This window comes from Epinephelus lanceolatus, chromosome 17 (genome assembly GCF_041903045.1).
Source record: "Epinephelus lanceolatus isolate andai-2023 chromosome 17, ASM4190304v1, whole genome shotgun sequence".
NCBI lineage: Eukaryota > Metazoa > Chordata > Actinopteri > Perciformes > Serranidae > Epinephelus > Epinephelus lanceolatus.
In genome coordinates, this window is record NC_135750.1 from 36,249,952 (window position 1) to 36,266,377 (window position 16,426).

A 16,426-nucleotide genomic window follows, 5' to 3' on the forward strand; every position below is an offset into this window, starting at 1 on the left:
TGTGCCTCCAGAGGTAAAGGAAGAAAAAAAAAAGTTTTTTTTTTTTTTTTTTTTTTACCGATGGATTTCCAGATTGCTTGTTTGTTGATATTGTCTGCCTGTGTTGTGTTTGTTTTGATATTGTCTGCCTGTGTTTTGTTTTGTAATTGTTTATTGTATGATTTGTAGTTGTGAGATTTTAAAGTCTTACTGTGTCTGTGTTGTGTAGGTACCTGCCTTGGGACTATGGATGAAATTTAGCAACTGTGCTAAGTCTGGCGCATTTACATTGATACTCAATGCAGTAATGTTGATTAATGTGCATTGTCCCAACTCAATAAATAAATAAATGAAATGAAAATGAAAACCGAAATAGGACAACCAACTGTTGTGGGTGGATATTATAGACTGTATACAAGAATGGATGTAGCCACCATGGCGTCACTCACTAGTACTGTATGTGGACTCCCATTTTGAATTCAGAAGTCTTGGAAAGCTGCTTACCCTTGCAGCAAACTTTTCCCAGTGGCCACTAGCAGTAGTGCAGCGAAAAAATCCCCTATGGCCAGAAAGCATTTTCCTCATAAACCACCACACTTAAAGAGTCTGTCAAACTGTTGACAGGACACCTCCAATTGCAAACAATATCAATTATGACTCTTTCTATTATGAATTTTTAATCCATGGTGGTTTCATATTTGTAAAACATTCATGGAGCCAAAAAGAGCAATTTAAAAAACTGTGATGTCATCACAATGTAAAGTCTATGAGCTGAGCGAGAATTTGCAGGAAGGGCCATTGGGTGAAATTCTACTGTGTATATTCAGTGGGCCATATACCGTGGAAGTAAACCTGGAAGCTAGTCAACTTATTTGGTTTATGTACCAGGCTAGCAACTACACTGGAATGAGTAGGCGCCATTGTGGCATCTAGTATTGTTATAATCTATAGATTCTGGACTTCGCCATCTTGGATATTTGGAGCTAGGAGTGATTTGGATGAAAGGGTGGAGCTAACCCCTATGCTAGCTGCTAGCGTCTTGGGGTTAGCTCTACCCAAGCTGCTAGCTTGGTTAGCACAGTGAATTTACAGCTATGGATAACTGTGATAAAGCTAATTTTAGATTTTTGCTGGTAAAGAACAGGCTTAAAACCATTAAACCCAAGTGTATTTACTGGAAAAATTGGGTATCTGACTCCTTAGAGAATATTCTAGTGCAACCAAACACTGAACAAGGCTTTTTTTTAAGGCAACCAAATTGTTCCCATGAACTTTCATGAACTGAAAACAGGTGAGTGAGTTTGATCAAAATTCACCCCCTGTACAGTTGTAATAAATGGGAAAATTAGCTAGGGAGACCAAAATTGTTGTTTTTTTTTGTCTAAGTCTATTTCTGCTGTTAAGTTGGACATTTAAACATGGGGGTCTTTCGGGACTGACTTGCTTCTGGAGCCAGCATCAAGTGGACATTAGAGGACCTGCAGTTTTTGGCACTTTCAATTTTTAGCGCTGGAGTTTGCTGCATCAATGTTTACCGACAGATTTAGAGGTCTCATATAGTATGAGGGGGCATAAGAATCTGTCTTTGTACCCTTCCTCCCTCTTGAGACAGTCCATGTATGTATGTCTTGACATTGTATGTTTACATTTTTTTTTCAGCGGGTATGTGCAACAAACTGAAGTGGCTACTGGCCTGGCCTCTGTGCCTGCTGCTGTACTTCACCGTCCCCAACTGCTCCACGCCTCGCTGGGACAACTACTTCATGCTATCCTTTGTCTGCTCTACCCTGTGGATCGCCGGCTTCTCCTACATCATGGTCTGGATGGTGAGAGACTGGGAGGAAAAGATGGGAAGGGAAACTGGCAGTTATGTAAAAAAAATATATATTTTTCTCAGTGACATGCTATTCTGTCGTAGGCTGTGTGATTTTTTTTAAATTTACATTTGTGGTAAATCTTTTGTGTCTCATGTAGCAATTTAGCAGCTAAAGAGCCAGGTATTTTCATCAGACAGTGCGACCCACTGGCGGTGGACTAACAGGAAACAGCTGATAGCAGGAATGAGCAGCCAGTAGAAAGAGGGAAACGCAAACCTGACAGACACTGTAAAGATGAGCAACTGGGGAGACAAGGAATTGCGTACCCTCCTTGCCCTCGCAAACTAAGAAGCCATTAACCATCAGATGACAGGAACGGTGAAGAACGGGCCGACTTATGAGAGAATGACTGACCAGCCGCGGCTTCCCTCCCACGTCACTGTTTACGTCACACACACTGAGCTACACATTGAGTTACTTGCTCACGCCCCCCATTGCCCCAAAAAAGGCACATTCTGTATAAACAAAAGTAGGTAGGCGGCATTTTGCCGCACTCCCTGATTTTGTATTTATACTGCCAATGCTGAAAAAAGACTGATTGGGCTTTCCTGCAAATTTGCACAACTCCTATCTAATAAGGGCTCTTGTTTCTGCCTCTTTTCTGGTCAAGCATTATGGATCTTGCCTTAGGAGTTGGAAATAAAAGTTCTGACAGCATTTTGGGTGCAGGTGGCTCATCTTGCTACACAGCATGGAGACCTGCTCACAGAAAAAGCAAGCTTCCATCAATCAGAAAGGCAAAATCTCAATAGATGATGAGGTTGATAACACATGACTGTGTGGCAGAATAGGTTCTGTTTGTTTAACCCACATTCAAAAGAGAAAGGGAGGTTAATGTTGGGTAAATTTGGGTAAAATACAGATCTCACTTATCCCCTTGTGAATACGCCACACTAAACACAGACGTGGGGGGGGCGGGGTAATTTTTCAAATCAAATGAGGTCCCCTGATAATACAAGTCTTGTGTGAATAGGGCCTTATTTACAGATTCAGCACACAGAGACAGAGCAACATTTGGAGTCATGTCTCTCGATAACATAAATTTAAAGGTTTCCTGCAGGGGTTCTCACCTGTTGTAGCGATATGGGGCAGTTATTCTATAAGTAGGTCCACGTTTTATATCGCACATGAATTGCACATGCACATGGATGACACTATACACAGTCCTATCAAAGGTGTCACCATATTCCATCAATCAACAGGTGACAGTAACATGCTAAGATATACTGCAATATATTAGAAAAGGCAGGGAAGAAGAAGGCCTCAGTAACAGCAATACAAACCAAAACTGTAACATTTTAATAAAGACAGTCTCATAAACTCCACTGTGAGCTAGGACTGAAACACTTGGTTTTTAGAGTGGAATATTTTAATTATGACAATAATGAATGAGGACAAAACAAATACATGCATTAGTAGATTAGTAAATTAATGGTTTTGTATGTCATTGTCTATTAAAGTCCTTTTTGATGAATGTAGTTTTAATATGTAATGCATTTAGTTACATTTTCTAAGATAGTCGGGCCTGTGCGTACACATGATGTGAGGAAGCTCTAAATTCTTTTGCAGAGTATGAAAAAATTCAGGTTAGAAAAACATAATGAATCCTGGACTTCTACCAAAATATTCACGCACATGGTTTCTGCACAGATTTGTGTTATGATGAGTAACACTGAATGTAAACACACATTTTCTATGTTTACAAGAAAACTAAACAGGGAACCTTAAAGTCTTACATCAGTGTTGTTGCCTTTGTCTTTCTACCCGTGGTGATGGACAGGTACTGTACACTGGGTTGGTCTGAGCTATTTACCTCACAAAAACTGCTGCTGGAAATAAGTTTAATAAGAGTTAAGTTTTGTGAAATATTCAGACAAAGAACCAAGGAGAGGCTAACAAGCTCTATGGAGCTGAATGAATCAGACCAGTGATTCACAGTGACACAAAATCGGTTTAGAACGTCGCAGAAAAAAGTTGCAGCGGTGTGAACTGGCCAGTCTAAGCACTGACTCAAGCGGGCTGATGGTGTCACCTGGTCCGCTGGTCAGATCACCGGTGCCTGGTTTTAGAACGTAAAGCTGGTGAAGTGTTTCTACAGCCAATCAGCTTGTAGTGAAGTCTGCTGGTCAAGTCAAAATGACCGCAGATGGCGTGTTTTTTATTGAATGCAAGTAGTTGCCTGTTTCAACTCATCTCGTCGCAAATCTTTGGTCTGAAGTAATTTCATCCATTGTTGATACTGAAAAATAATGATAAGTGCATGGTTTTATTTTATGTTTATCTAAGTCCAAAATGTTATTTTAAGCAGGTCGGTTAAAAGTGTTTCACAGTAATTTGTGTTCAAAATTAATCTCGGGCTGTCTCATCTTTCTCCTGTCACTCCAGTAGTAAAAAAACAAACAAAACCCACACACAGCTGCCAAACAGTATGTTTCTGTGTGTCTGTCAGGTAACAGTGATAGGCTTCACACTCGGTATTCCAGATGTCATCATGGGCATCACCTTCCTGGCAGCCGGCACCAGTGTCCCTGATTGCATGGCCAGCCTAATAGTGGCACGACAAGGTAAACACACACACACACACACACAATCACAGGTTACCAAACTGTCATTTAACACAAACACACACACCTACGGCCCGATGGAAGCCAAACAACAGAATCAAAGTGAAGCCACTATCAAAGAGCCAGAGAGGGAAGGAGATGACAGAGATAGAGACGGCCAGGGGGGGCAAAGATTGTGGGCCTGTCATCTTTTTCCACTGTCCCTCTTCCGTCCCTGTGGTGAGGCTGTAAGAGAAGAGGGGGGGGTTGATAAGGGAAGACAGCCCGACAGGGTCTCTTCCTCCATCCTTTCATCTGTGTTTATTCTTGCTCCTGTCATCAAATATTTAAACGGCTCTGTCTGTCGGCGTGCGGGGGCTCGCTGGGAGACACACACTCGCCACTGCAGTTTAGTCGTCCATCCTTCGCTTTGTAGCTGCTGTCGCTTCATCACTGCGTTGTTTCTGTGGGATGTCAGGCGAACAGATAGCTCCACTAATCTCGCCTGTATCAACCCACCTCTGTCCCAACCGGTCGCAGCTTCTCCCCCACACACCCAGTGTAACTTCCTGTCTCCTCGTTGCCCACTCACTTTTCCTTTCATGCTGTCCCTCTGTACCTCTCTTTATCCATTCCCTCTGCTTCTTCTGCTTTACATCTCTATCTTTATCCATCTGTTCAGGAATGGGAGACATGGCGGTGTCCAACTCCATCGGCAGTAATGTGTTTGACATCCTGGTGGGGCTCGGCCTCCCCTGGGCCCTCAAGACTCTGGCTATCAATTACGGCTCTGATGTAAGTAACACACTCCTTAATGTACTTCATCCTCTTCTTCGTAGGGTCAAACCAGGACACACAGATGTCATACACATATTTCTAAAATCAGCGCAGCTTACTCTTTCCACTGGTGATGTCTAATGCAGTCTTTGTTTTGACATAAAAAATAGTTTTGGGAAAAAAAGAGGAAAAATGCAAAGTGAAAATAATAAATAAATATATAGTAAATAAATACATTTAAAAAGAAATGCTAAAATAAATACCCATTTAAAAATAAAATATATATATATATATATATATATATATATATATATATATATATATATATATATATATACAGTACAGGCCAAAAGTTTGGACACACCTTCTCATTCAATGCGTTTTATTTATTTTCATGACTATTTACATTGTAGATTCTCACTGAAGGCATCAAAACTATGAATGAACACATGTGGAGTTATGTACTTAACAAAAAAAGGTGAAATAACTGAAAACATGTTTTATATTCTAGTTTCTTCAAAATAGCCACCCTTTGCTCTGATTACTGCTTTGCACACTCTTGGCATTCTCTCCATGAGCTTCAAGAGGTAGTCACCTGAAATGGTTTCCACTTCACAGGTGTGCCTTATCAGGGTTAATTAGTGGAATTTCTTGCTTTATCAATGGGGTTGGGACCATCAGTTGTGTTGTGCAGAAGTCAGGTTAATACACAGCCGACAGCCCTATTGGACAACTGTTAAAATTCATATTATGGCAAGAACCAATCAGCTAACTAAAGAAAAACGAGTGGCCATCATTACTTTAAGAAATGAAGGTCAGTCAGTCCGGAAAATTGCAAAAACTTTAAATGTGTCCCCAAGTGGAGTCGCAAAAACCATCAAGCGCTACAATGAAACTGGCACACATGAGGACCGACCCAGGAAAGGAAGACCAAGAGTCACCTCTGCTTCTGAGGATAAGTTCATCCGAGTCACCAGCCTCAGAAATGGCAAGTTAACAGCAGCTCAGATCAGAGACCAGATGAATGCCACACAGAGTTCTAGCAGCAGACCCATCTCTAGAACAACTGTTAAGAGGAGACTGCGCCAATCAGGCCTTCATGGTCAAATAGCTGCTAGGAAACCACTGCTAAGGAGAGGCAACAAGCAGAAGAGATTTGTTTGGGCCAAGAAACACAAGGAATGGACATTAGACCAGTGGAAATCTGTGCTTTGGTCTGATGAGTCCAAATTTGAGATCTTTGGTTCCAACTGCCATGTCTTTGTGAGACGCAGAAAAGGTGAACGGATGGATTCCACATGCCTGGTTCCCACTGTGAAGCATGGAGGAGGAGGTGTGATGGTGTGGGGGTGTTTTGCTGGTGACACTGTTGGGGATTTATTCAAAATTGAAGGCACACTGAAGCAGCATGGCTACCACAGCATCCTGCAGCGACATGCCATCCCATCCGGTTTGCGTTTAGTTGGACGATCATTTATTTTTCAACAGGACAATGACCCCAAACACACCTCCAGGCTGTGTAAGGGCTATTTGACCAAGGAGGAGAGTGATGGAGTGCTGCGGCAGATGACCTGGCCTCCACAGTCACCGGACCTGAACCCAATCGAGATGGTTTGGGGTGAGCTGGACCGCAGAGTGAAGGCAAAGGGGCCAACAAGTGCTAAACACCTCTGGGAACTCCTTCAAGACTGTTGGAAAACCATTTCAGGTGACTACCTCTTGAAGCTCATGGAGAGAATGCCAAGAGTGTGCAAAGCAGTAATCAGAGCAAAGGGTGGCTATTTTGAAGAAACTAGAATATAAAACATGTTTTCAGTTATTTCACCTTTTTTTGTTAAGTACATAACTCCACATGTGTTCATTCATAGTTTTGATGCCTTCAGTGAGAATCTACAATGTAAATAGTCATGAAAATAAAGAAAACGCATTGAATGAGAAGGTGTGTCCAAACTTTTGGCCTGTACTGTATATATATATATATATATATATATATATATATATATAAATAAATAAAAGGAAAAGTTAAATGGTAAAGTAAATGGCGTTGGTGGCTTAGTGGTAGAGCAGGTGCCCCATGTACAAGGCTGTTGCCACAGCGGCCCAGGTTCGACTCCAGCCTGTGGCCCCTTGCTGCATGTCTCTCCCCCTCTCTCTGCCCCCTTCACGCTTGTCTGTCCTATTAAATAAAGGCTAAAAATGCCCCAAAAAATATATATAAAAAAAAAAGGTAAAGTAAATAAAAATTAAATTAATAAAATCACCTGTATGGCCTACAACTTTGCAACTTCCACTGAACTATAGGACCAATTGTGAAGACACACTCATCTCCAAGCTGCAAATTATGAAGTCCATCCATTTTTTTTTTTTACCAAAAACTATAAAACTAATTAAACCTATCTACTCCAATTTTTTTTTTGCTCAGTTCACACCAAATATGCTACAAAGCATCTTCAGACTGTCCCACATAATCATGTTGTACAGATTTTCAATTGATCAAAAATTGAGCCCACAGTTCATCATAATGCATCATGGTAAACAGCTTCTGCATATTCTCATTAAATGAAGTTTAAAAAAAAAGGGAAAAAAGACAATATTTTGCTGTAAGGATAGATGTATTTGATTTCAGCATTTTATGTCAAAAACTGAAAATCTACACCAGTGAGGTAGCTCAACTTGATAACAACTTGCCACTGGTGTCTAAAGGCTGTGAGTTGAGGTCCTGGGTGGTGCAGATTGATGCCTCCTCAGATGTTGTGCTGTGTGGGTTAGAACACATGTTTTCAAGGATATTTTTGGTTTTTCAGCACAGAAAGCTCAACTGGATCACAATTAGCAATTGTTCTTCTTGATGCTGCTCAAAATGCCCGGCCCTGACCCCTTGTTGCACAGAAGCTATAAATTATTTTTGATTTTGGCAGCTTCGACCCTTAATACATTTCCTGTTTGTATCATTCAAAGCATGATGGGAGAAACTCAAAACATATATATATATATTAGATTGTGACAAGAGAAGGACAAGCAGTGTGAAAGTTACCTTTTTTGTTTAACACTGTCAGTAAAGATGAGCACAGACATTTGGAGGGGAAGTTAAAATACACCTCTCATCTATAAATTCATAACTACCTACCACTTTAACCAGAGATATGAAGAGAAACATACTTTATTGGAGATAAAGTGTATATGAAGTGGATGTCAGGCATTTCAGTAATGATTCACCTGCTGTTTGTCTGCACACACAAGCAAAATCAAACATATAAAAATTCCCGGCAAGATTGCCGAACAGGTTTGGTGAATAAGGCGTGGTGTACTGGAGAAAAGTTGTGTGGCATGTTTTCGTTTTGAAGGACTTGCGTTGAAGCTCAAACTGGGCTGCACCTCGCTGTGTGTGTGCTCTCAAAGTCACAAATTCTTATTTCATGGTTTAACATGCAGGCACACTGGGAGCCATGAGCAGTATCAAACACAATCATCTTTTAAAGTGAAATCCATATTTCCGGGGTAAAGGAGTAAACAAGACAGAGCTGTGTCTAAGCAGCTGAACAGATAAGATAAACATCATATTTCCTTAAGTTTACATTTGAGTTGTCTTTGTGCAGTGATAAAATACAGCCGCTGATGGATGAAGTGAGAACATCGGATAAAAACTGAAAAAGATGCTATGCAGTAATCTGTGCACTTGAGATAATAAACCCCAACTGGCTTTTAAAGATCAACCCAAAAAAGTCAACATGATAAAATGATACACAGCTTCATGAGAACATAATCTGAATGACAACACCAGCTACAAGATACAAAAGAGAAAAACAAAAAGCTATTAAATGACAGAGAAATAAGCATGAACACAGGCTGTAATGGAGATGAGCATGGTAATAAGCGTGTGTTTTCCTGTGTGCGTGTATGTGTGTGTAGGGAGAGAGAACAAGGAATTAGGTGATGCACTGCGCCATCCTGAATTATCAACACAAGGAAAATAAATGAGTGTTTTTCTGTTGTACAAAGCAATTAGAACTCAGATTAAACAATGTGCCCTTAGCTTCAGTTGTAATTTATTGATTTTTACAAAAAATAATTATTAGTTTTTGAACAAAGCATCATTTGTGTTCTGTCCCCATTGAAGTAGAGGGCATTAGGTACTCAGACGATGTGGTTTGTAGACAAAGTGATAAAGTCTGTACTAAATTGCACCTTTTAATCTAGTCTTAACTGCATAGAAATGATATCTTTAAGGTCTTTTTTATGCCTCCATGCCAGCAAGAGTGCTGGCTGAAGGCATTACGTTTTTGGGTCGTCCATCCGTACGTCCCATTCTTGTAAAGGCGATATCTCAGGAACACCTGAAGGGAATCTCTGCAAATATGGCACAAACATCCACTTGGACCCAAGATAAACTGATTAGAATTAGGTGGTCAAAGCTCAAGGTCACTGTGACCTCCTTCTTTCTGGCCATAACTCAAGAATATATACGCTAATTACGACAAAATTAGCGTATATATTGGTGTGACATAATATTGCTTTCTAGCCATGATTCAATGCCATAACTCATTTGGTCAGATAATGGATTTGTGACACTGATCTTGGGTGTTCACCTTGAAACTGTACTGATTTTATTAATGCATACTCATACAACAATTCGTATGATATCTTGCAAATTAGCTGTTACATACATACATATTTAACATATGGTTATGTAGGTTAGGTTTAGGCAAGTAAAGTTACTGTGGTTAGAAAAAGAAACATGGTGGAAGACATACCTTGAAAAGACTCAAAGTTTACACAGTTCCAAACACTGGTTTCCGTAGTGAAAGTCCTGTGTTTTGCGACACATCCACCACCCAATCTGCTTCCTTAGGGGACAGCTTCCTTCTTTACTCCTATCAGCGCATTTGTCACTTAATCGCCGCTTTCTTTAATATGTGGGTTATACAAGTACTACTCGCTCATGATAACATGGGATATGTATAACGGGGTGGGTGCTTTGCTCTTTTTTAGGAAAATGTACAAACAGGTCATGGGAACAACTTACATTGTATAAATCTTCTGTGCTGCAGGTTTGAAGATGTGTGTGAAGCACCCATGTTTTCCAAAAACTAAATTTTATACCTTTTATTTAAAGTTACAATGTTTAATTTACGTGGTTGTTTATTAGCAAATATCAACTATTGCTTTCATAAATATATATTTGCTAAGGTGTAATGCAATACACATACAAATGGAAGCTTTCTCATAGACTTAGAATGATTTCTCTATATATACACAGGCAGGATGCGGTATGCTGGAGGCTGCCCTCTTGCGTCGCCATATTTGAATACAGTGGCCGAAAGGGATATACGCACTTCACATTTGCCTAGAACTTGCCGTCACTGGGGACAGAGAAGGTGAAGATCAATCCAGGGCGCTTCTGCGTGAACCTGCTTTGTACTTTTATGATTCTGTTGCACTTTAAATGGACGACCACACACGTTTTGCCCCGTAAGAGGGAAACCACGCCACCAAATAAAAGAAAAAGATCAGATAAGCGAGGACGGGACAAAACGCCAGTGAATATCACCGTTGCTTATTCCAGGTGGAAAGAACTCCTGTGGAAGAACACTCTGGAAACGCATATATTATAACCAACCTATATTTGCCGCACTGTGCCGTGACTATCACATAAAACGTGTTATTTTAGCATTACTGTGCTAATGTTTGCTCGTGTTACCAAAACAATTAGAAATAAAACACTCCTAACATAACGTTACATCTCATAGATAACCTATATGTCACTGGTAAGCTATAACATATTGTAGCGTCCGCCAGGACGTGTGGAAAGGATGACGCAGTTATTCGGCAAACCACCGTTTATTACTAAACAGTACAGGTTACTGTTGGCCGTAACTACGCCAAAACAACCAACAAACAAGAACTTAGCTGTAACTCCAACTGTGCACTCCTGCTCTCTCCTCCAGCTCGCTCATACACACACCAGCACGCGCGCTCACACAGCTCTCATTCCCGTCACACTCGCACCCCGCCCCCCTACCTATAGCCTACTCATTCAATCCCAAACATGCCATTAACTCACAGAACATTGACATTATAACAGAACATTTACTGCAGGGTCCCTACAATATCATAACATGGTTTAGATTCCTAAATAAATATTCACCTCATCGTTAGATAGGCCTACTCCTGAAAAACTCGAAAAACTCGTGGATGGATCTCTGCTGTCTGCGTAAGGCTTTTTATCGTACGAGGCCACCGTCACTTACCCGATGGGAGGGGCGAGCTCTGCAATCTAGAATTTGACCACTGATGTGACTGTTACTCACCATTTACACACTTTTATGGTGAGTCACTGTTACTCACCATTTACACACTTTTTAAGTCTTCACTACATATACTATATGAGTCTGGACAGACATGGATGTAAACTGCAGCTTGACTGGTTGACAGAGGCATTTAACCGCAAGGCGGTAATTCTTTAGCCTGTCAAAGTTTCACATGTGAATTTTACATAAGGTCAGAGGTCCAAAACAATAGCACAGTGTACCAACAAATGAAAGTCCTTAACATTCCATGAAGTTGTCCATAACACAATAACAAAAAAATTCTATGTAGAACATTTTATTGGATTAAGTTCTCTGATCGCACCAACTCCATTGCAATGAATTGATTTTGCCCCATTTTAAATCCTGGTGTGTCCATGCCATAAAACTAAGAGGTAAGAGGAAAGATACTCATTAGAACAGTGGTTCTCAACCTTAATTGTGTCAAAGACCCCTAAAATGATATACGTTAGACCACAAACCCCCATTTGATTAGATCTCGCTTCATTCATCCATAGTTGTCATGTGGTGATGTGATGTAATTTGTCATGAGATAACTTTGAAGGAAGTTAAATCTATGATCTATGATCTGAATTAGACAATTTGGTCGTTATCAGGCCATTACATTGCCATTATCAGTGGTGATAAGTGACATAGATATGGAATGGTAGGGGCCTTCCACACCTACTACCAAGTTGAAAAGGGTTATTATCAAGTCATGAAAGGAAACGTTCTGCCAGAAAGGGGACTGGCCCGGGACTTTCACCAAGGAGACTGGGGCTTAAGTCCCATGTGAAACCAGTATTTATGCTCAACCGTGATCTTTTCAAAACCTATCCACATTGTTTTGGCACCTCAACCTAAGAAAATTGAAACCTAAACTGGTAACAGGCATTGGATGGGCTTGCATCAACCTTCTGAATCTACTGGTAGGTGTAGCAGTCGCCTATTCTATGAGGCTTATAACCACAGATAACTTTTATTGAATGGGTTGATAATGGCCTTCTGAATCTACTGACCCATAACTGTGAAGCTCAAAAGCACTGATAACGGCCATTGAATGGACTGGTAACATCCTGATTGGGAGCCAGAATGGACACTCTTATAACCTTTACTTACACTTCTAACCTCAAGAGTGGAGGGAAAATAAATATTCCCCCATTTTCCTGGGGACACCCTGGGACTCAGTTGAGGACCCCTGGGGGTCCCTGGACCCCTGGTTGAGAACCACTGAATTAGTGCATCTTTAAGTACATGACCGTGATGAAAGGATGATTCCAAAATTTCTTTCTGTTCATTTTCAACTTCTTTTTCTACACACTGATGTAACCACACTAATGTGTCACCCATTATCTTGTTACAGATCAAGCTGAACAGTAAAGGCCTGATCTTCTCTGTGGGGCTCCTGCTGGCATCTGTGTTTATGACTGTGAGTATATGACAGCATGTCCTATCACACATTCCTTTGACAGGTTCTCACCTCTCTCCATGTGTTTGTCTCAGTCTGTCTATTGATCTGTTGACCTGCCCGTCTGTCTGTCCAGGTCCTGGGAGTTCACCTAAACAAGTGGACACTGGACAAGCGCTTGGGTTTCACATGTCTCCTCCTCTACTCCATCTTCCTGTGTTTCTCCTGCCTCATCGAGTACAACATCTTCACCTTTGTCAACCTGCCCACCTGCCGGGATGACTGAAGCACACACACATGCGCGCGCATGCACACACACACACACACACACACACACAGATATTATATGTGCACATTTACACTAGGAGTGATGTTGCAGGGAATTCTAAGTGAAGTATTAAACAGATGGTGGTTTCCGACGATAGAATGCACAAAGTATATTTTAAATCGAAATGACACCAAGCATTATTTCTAAATACCATCTGACAGCAGTCTGATTCACACTCTGTTTTCTGCTTTTATTCTCTTTTGTGAGGAGACGTCCCACTCTGCTCAGCTTTGTTTCTGAAGCCTGTCTTTCTGCTCAGTGCAATATGGAGTTGATGTTTGCTCACGACAGGAGTGTGGGATTGATTTCAGGAGCAGAGAAAATGACTGACTCGTTACAAGCACAGGACAGCACTGAGGACAGCCACAACAACAACAACAACAACAAAGAAGTCTTTGTCCGACTACTGCTTGCTTCTGACGTGAGGACCTTTATTTTGAAACTCCCAGTATTTAGATGTAGAAGTGGTCATGTTTACTAGCTGCTATCCTTTCCTGAGAGGAAAGGCAGGTCTTTTAGATCTACTAGAGAGTAATAATTCTAAAAGCAATGATGTAAATGGATGGGTGGGAGGGTTGTAGGTTAGGGCTGTGGTGCATAATGTTTGAACAGAGTAAGGGTCAGAGTGGAAGTGTTCAGAACAGAATCTGTTATGCAGATGAGCACATTTTCCAAACGCCATTATCTCTATTTAGATTTCCATTATGTTGTCATAATTAAGTCTATAGTTTGCTCAGAACATTTCCACACATACAGCTATAGTTCTTGGGGGAAAGTACCTAAACCCCCCTGCCTGCATAGTATCGGGGCATTATTCAGTCACCTTTTTATAAATTAACTTCAATAGCATCACAGTTGTAGCTTCTATGTTTTGTACTGGAAAGTAATTAGCTTTATGGAGAGTTTTTGTTTTCCTTCTGTAAATAGCGTCCCACTGTACATACCCCCAGATGTCATATTTATTATTTATTCATGTCATACGCACATTTCTCCTCTGGAGGTCACGAAGCACCCGGGCAGGTTTTATTTCTGGACCCGGGGGTTGCTGAAATTCACACCTAAGATCTTTTCAAATGACCACTCGTACAAACAAGCACAATTTCCTCTGAAAGTGTTTGTCTTGTTGATTTGACTTGATTTAGTTCTGTTGTGTGTGTGTGTGGATGTTAAAAACAGACTTCAAACTTGCACTGAAGAGCTTACACTAGCTTCACAGGGAGACTGTAAGTGTTTCTCCTCCTAATGCATGCTGATTATAAGGATAGCATCCTTGTAAAATGAAGCACGTTTGTATGAAATTGTCACGTCTAGGTTTTAACGAGGCAAATGTTGTGTTTTGGGGGGGATTGTTTTGGAGAGGTGTCATTGTCTGCGCTGCCACCTATGGACAGAAACTAATGAACTGCTGCTTTTTGTTTTCTCAAACATACCGACCAAATAGACTGAAAACAGTGGTGGCATTATTTAAAGCAACAGCCGAGCATGTTGGACAAGGTACTTCCTCTCTGGTGGATGGATGTCCTGCTTCACTCCTCTGTGTTCTCAAAGAGGAAGTGAGGTATAAATGTGGTAGTATTGTAGGAGTAGAGTAATGATGCAATATAAAGCATCAGGACTTTTATCCCAGCTCTAATACTTCAAGGTTGGGGTTTCAACTTATTTTTATCCAGGAGTTCTTTGTATTTTGTAATGCCTAATGTCTAGATTTGTCCAGATATAGTAGGTTTGTGGTACATAAATATTCCTACTAGTTTTTAGAGCATGTACAATGTGGTTCGTGAACCCTCCGGGGGATTTTTATTCCACTGCAGGAATCGAGGCACGCCGGCAAAGTCACACTATTCCTCAAAGACTTCTACCACTGTAGAAATGAACACTTTGCCTGTCAGAGCCTGTTGATTCTGACGGTATCCATCAAAATGTCAGCTGTTCCTCCACAAAGGTTCATTTGAAATGTCATGTGTTCTACTCATTTTTTTTATTCATTGATGGAAGACAATTGCTAAAACACAACTACGTCTAATTTTTTTCAGGTACATTTTTAATTTATTGATCAGTAATATAAACTATCAAATCAGAGAAATATTGTCTTTCGAATGTACAAATAATTAATTTTGTTTGTTGTTGTTTGTAAATCATACATATTTATTTATTTCAGAGACACAGGCAGAGTATTCTGTGCTATGACCGGAAAACAGGGTTTAAATGTTTTGAGTCTCATGTAATGCAATAACTATGAGCTTACAAATATGTAAATATACCGCTTTAATGATCAAAGACAAATTTATAATAGAGTTTAACATGATGTATTCAAATAGTCAATGATGTCTTTCAATATGTGACACTGTAACAGCATTGTTTATGAAGTGATTTATCAATGACTATACACAATCAAAACCGGACTGTTATTCATATACTGAGCCCTACAACTTTAAACATTATCATGGTCAGTTCAGCATAATCACATTAATGGTACGCTGATTGTTACAATGGTCATCAGATACTGTAGATTCTAGTTACAATATCTGCGTAAATGGAGACCCTGATATTTAGAATCTGAGGTAGTCATTTTCTTCATCACTTTAAGCATGTCTTGTAAGGACAGAAATGTTACTGTACCTCAGTGATCAAAGACACAGCTTTTAAGTGTTTTCTTTATAAGTCCCATCTTTCCTGGCAATTTCCCTCATAGAACTATGTAATGTGGTTCTAATTATAGAGAAAATAGAGAAATATATAGTACAAAGTACATAGCTCATATCGGGGAACTGTTACATAGGTGTATGGAGTTTACAAGCAGTTGCTGATGTATAAGAATATATGGAAGCCCATTTCCACCAGAAAAAGAAAAAAAAACATTAAATGTAACAAAAATAAAAATAATCCTCAAAGTAATATAATACTGAGTCAGTGTTTGAATTTGTAAGTTACAATTATGAGCTTTAACAAAGTTGACATCATGAGATAGTAAGTCAAATTTATGAGGTAGTCAAAAATTTGAGAATGCGCTAAACTGATGCCAAATAATGAAATACAAAGTTGAAATTATGATATATTTTGACTACATCATTATTTTGACCTTGATGCTATGAGAGACCATTTCTGTCACAAAAAAACACAAAACAAATATTAAATGTTACAAGATTAAAAAAAAAACAAAAAAAAAGTATTGGTCAAGGTAATACTGAGTCAAAAGTTTGGTGGGTAAG

General features: G+C 40.0%; 1 protein-coding gene across 1 annotated transcript in view; it reads left to right on the forward strand.

The window, feature by feature from the left end:
* slc24a3 (solute carrier family 24 member 3) overlaps positions 1-16,028 on the forward strand; it is a 152,680-nt gene extending 136,652 nt beyond the window's left edge. Inside the window, exons 13-17 of the mRNA XM_033613480.2 lie at positions 1,639-1,805; positions 4,306-4,420; positions 5,082-5,194; positions 12,845-12,910; positions 13,026-16,028. Coding sequence (XP_033469371.1) covers positions 1,639-1,805; positions 4,306-4,420; positions 5,082-5,194; positions 12,845-12,910; positions 13,026-13,175 — 611 coding nt within the window. The 3' untranslated portion in view covers positions 13,176-16,028. The remainder of the gene's footprint in view (positions 1-1,638; positions 1,806-4,305; positions 4,421-5,081; positions 5,195-12,844; positions 12,911-13,025) is intronic.
* Positions 16,029-16,426: the final 398 nt, after the last annotated feature.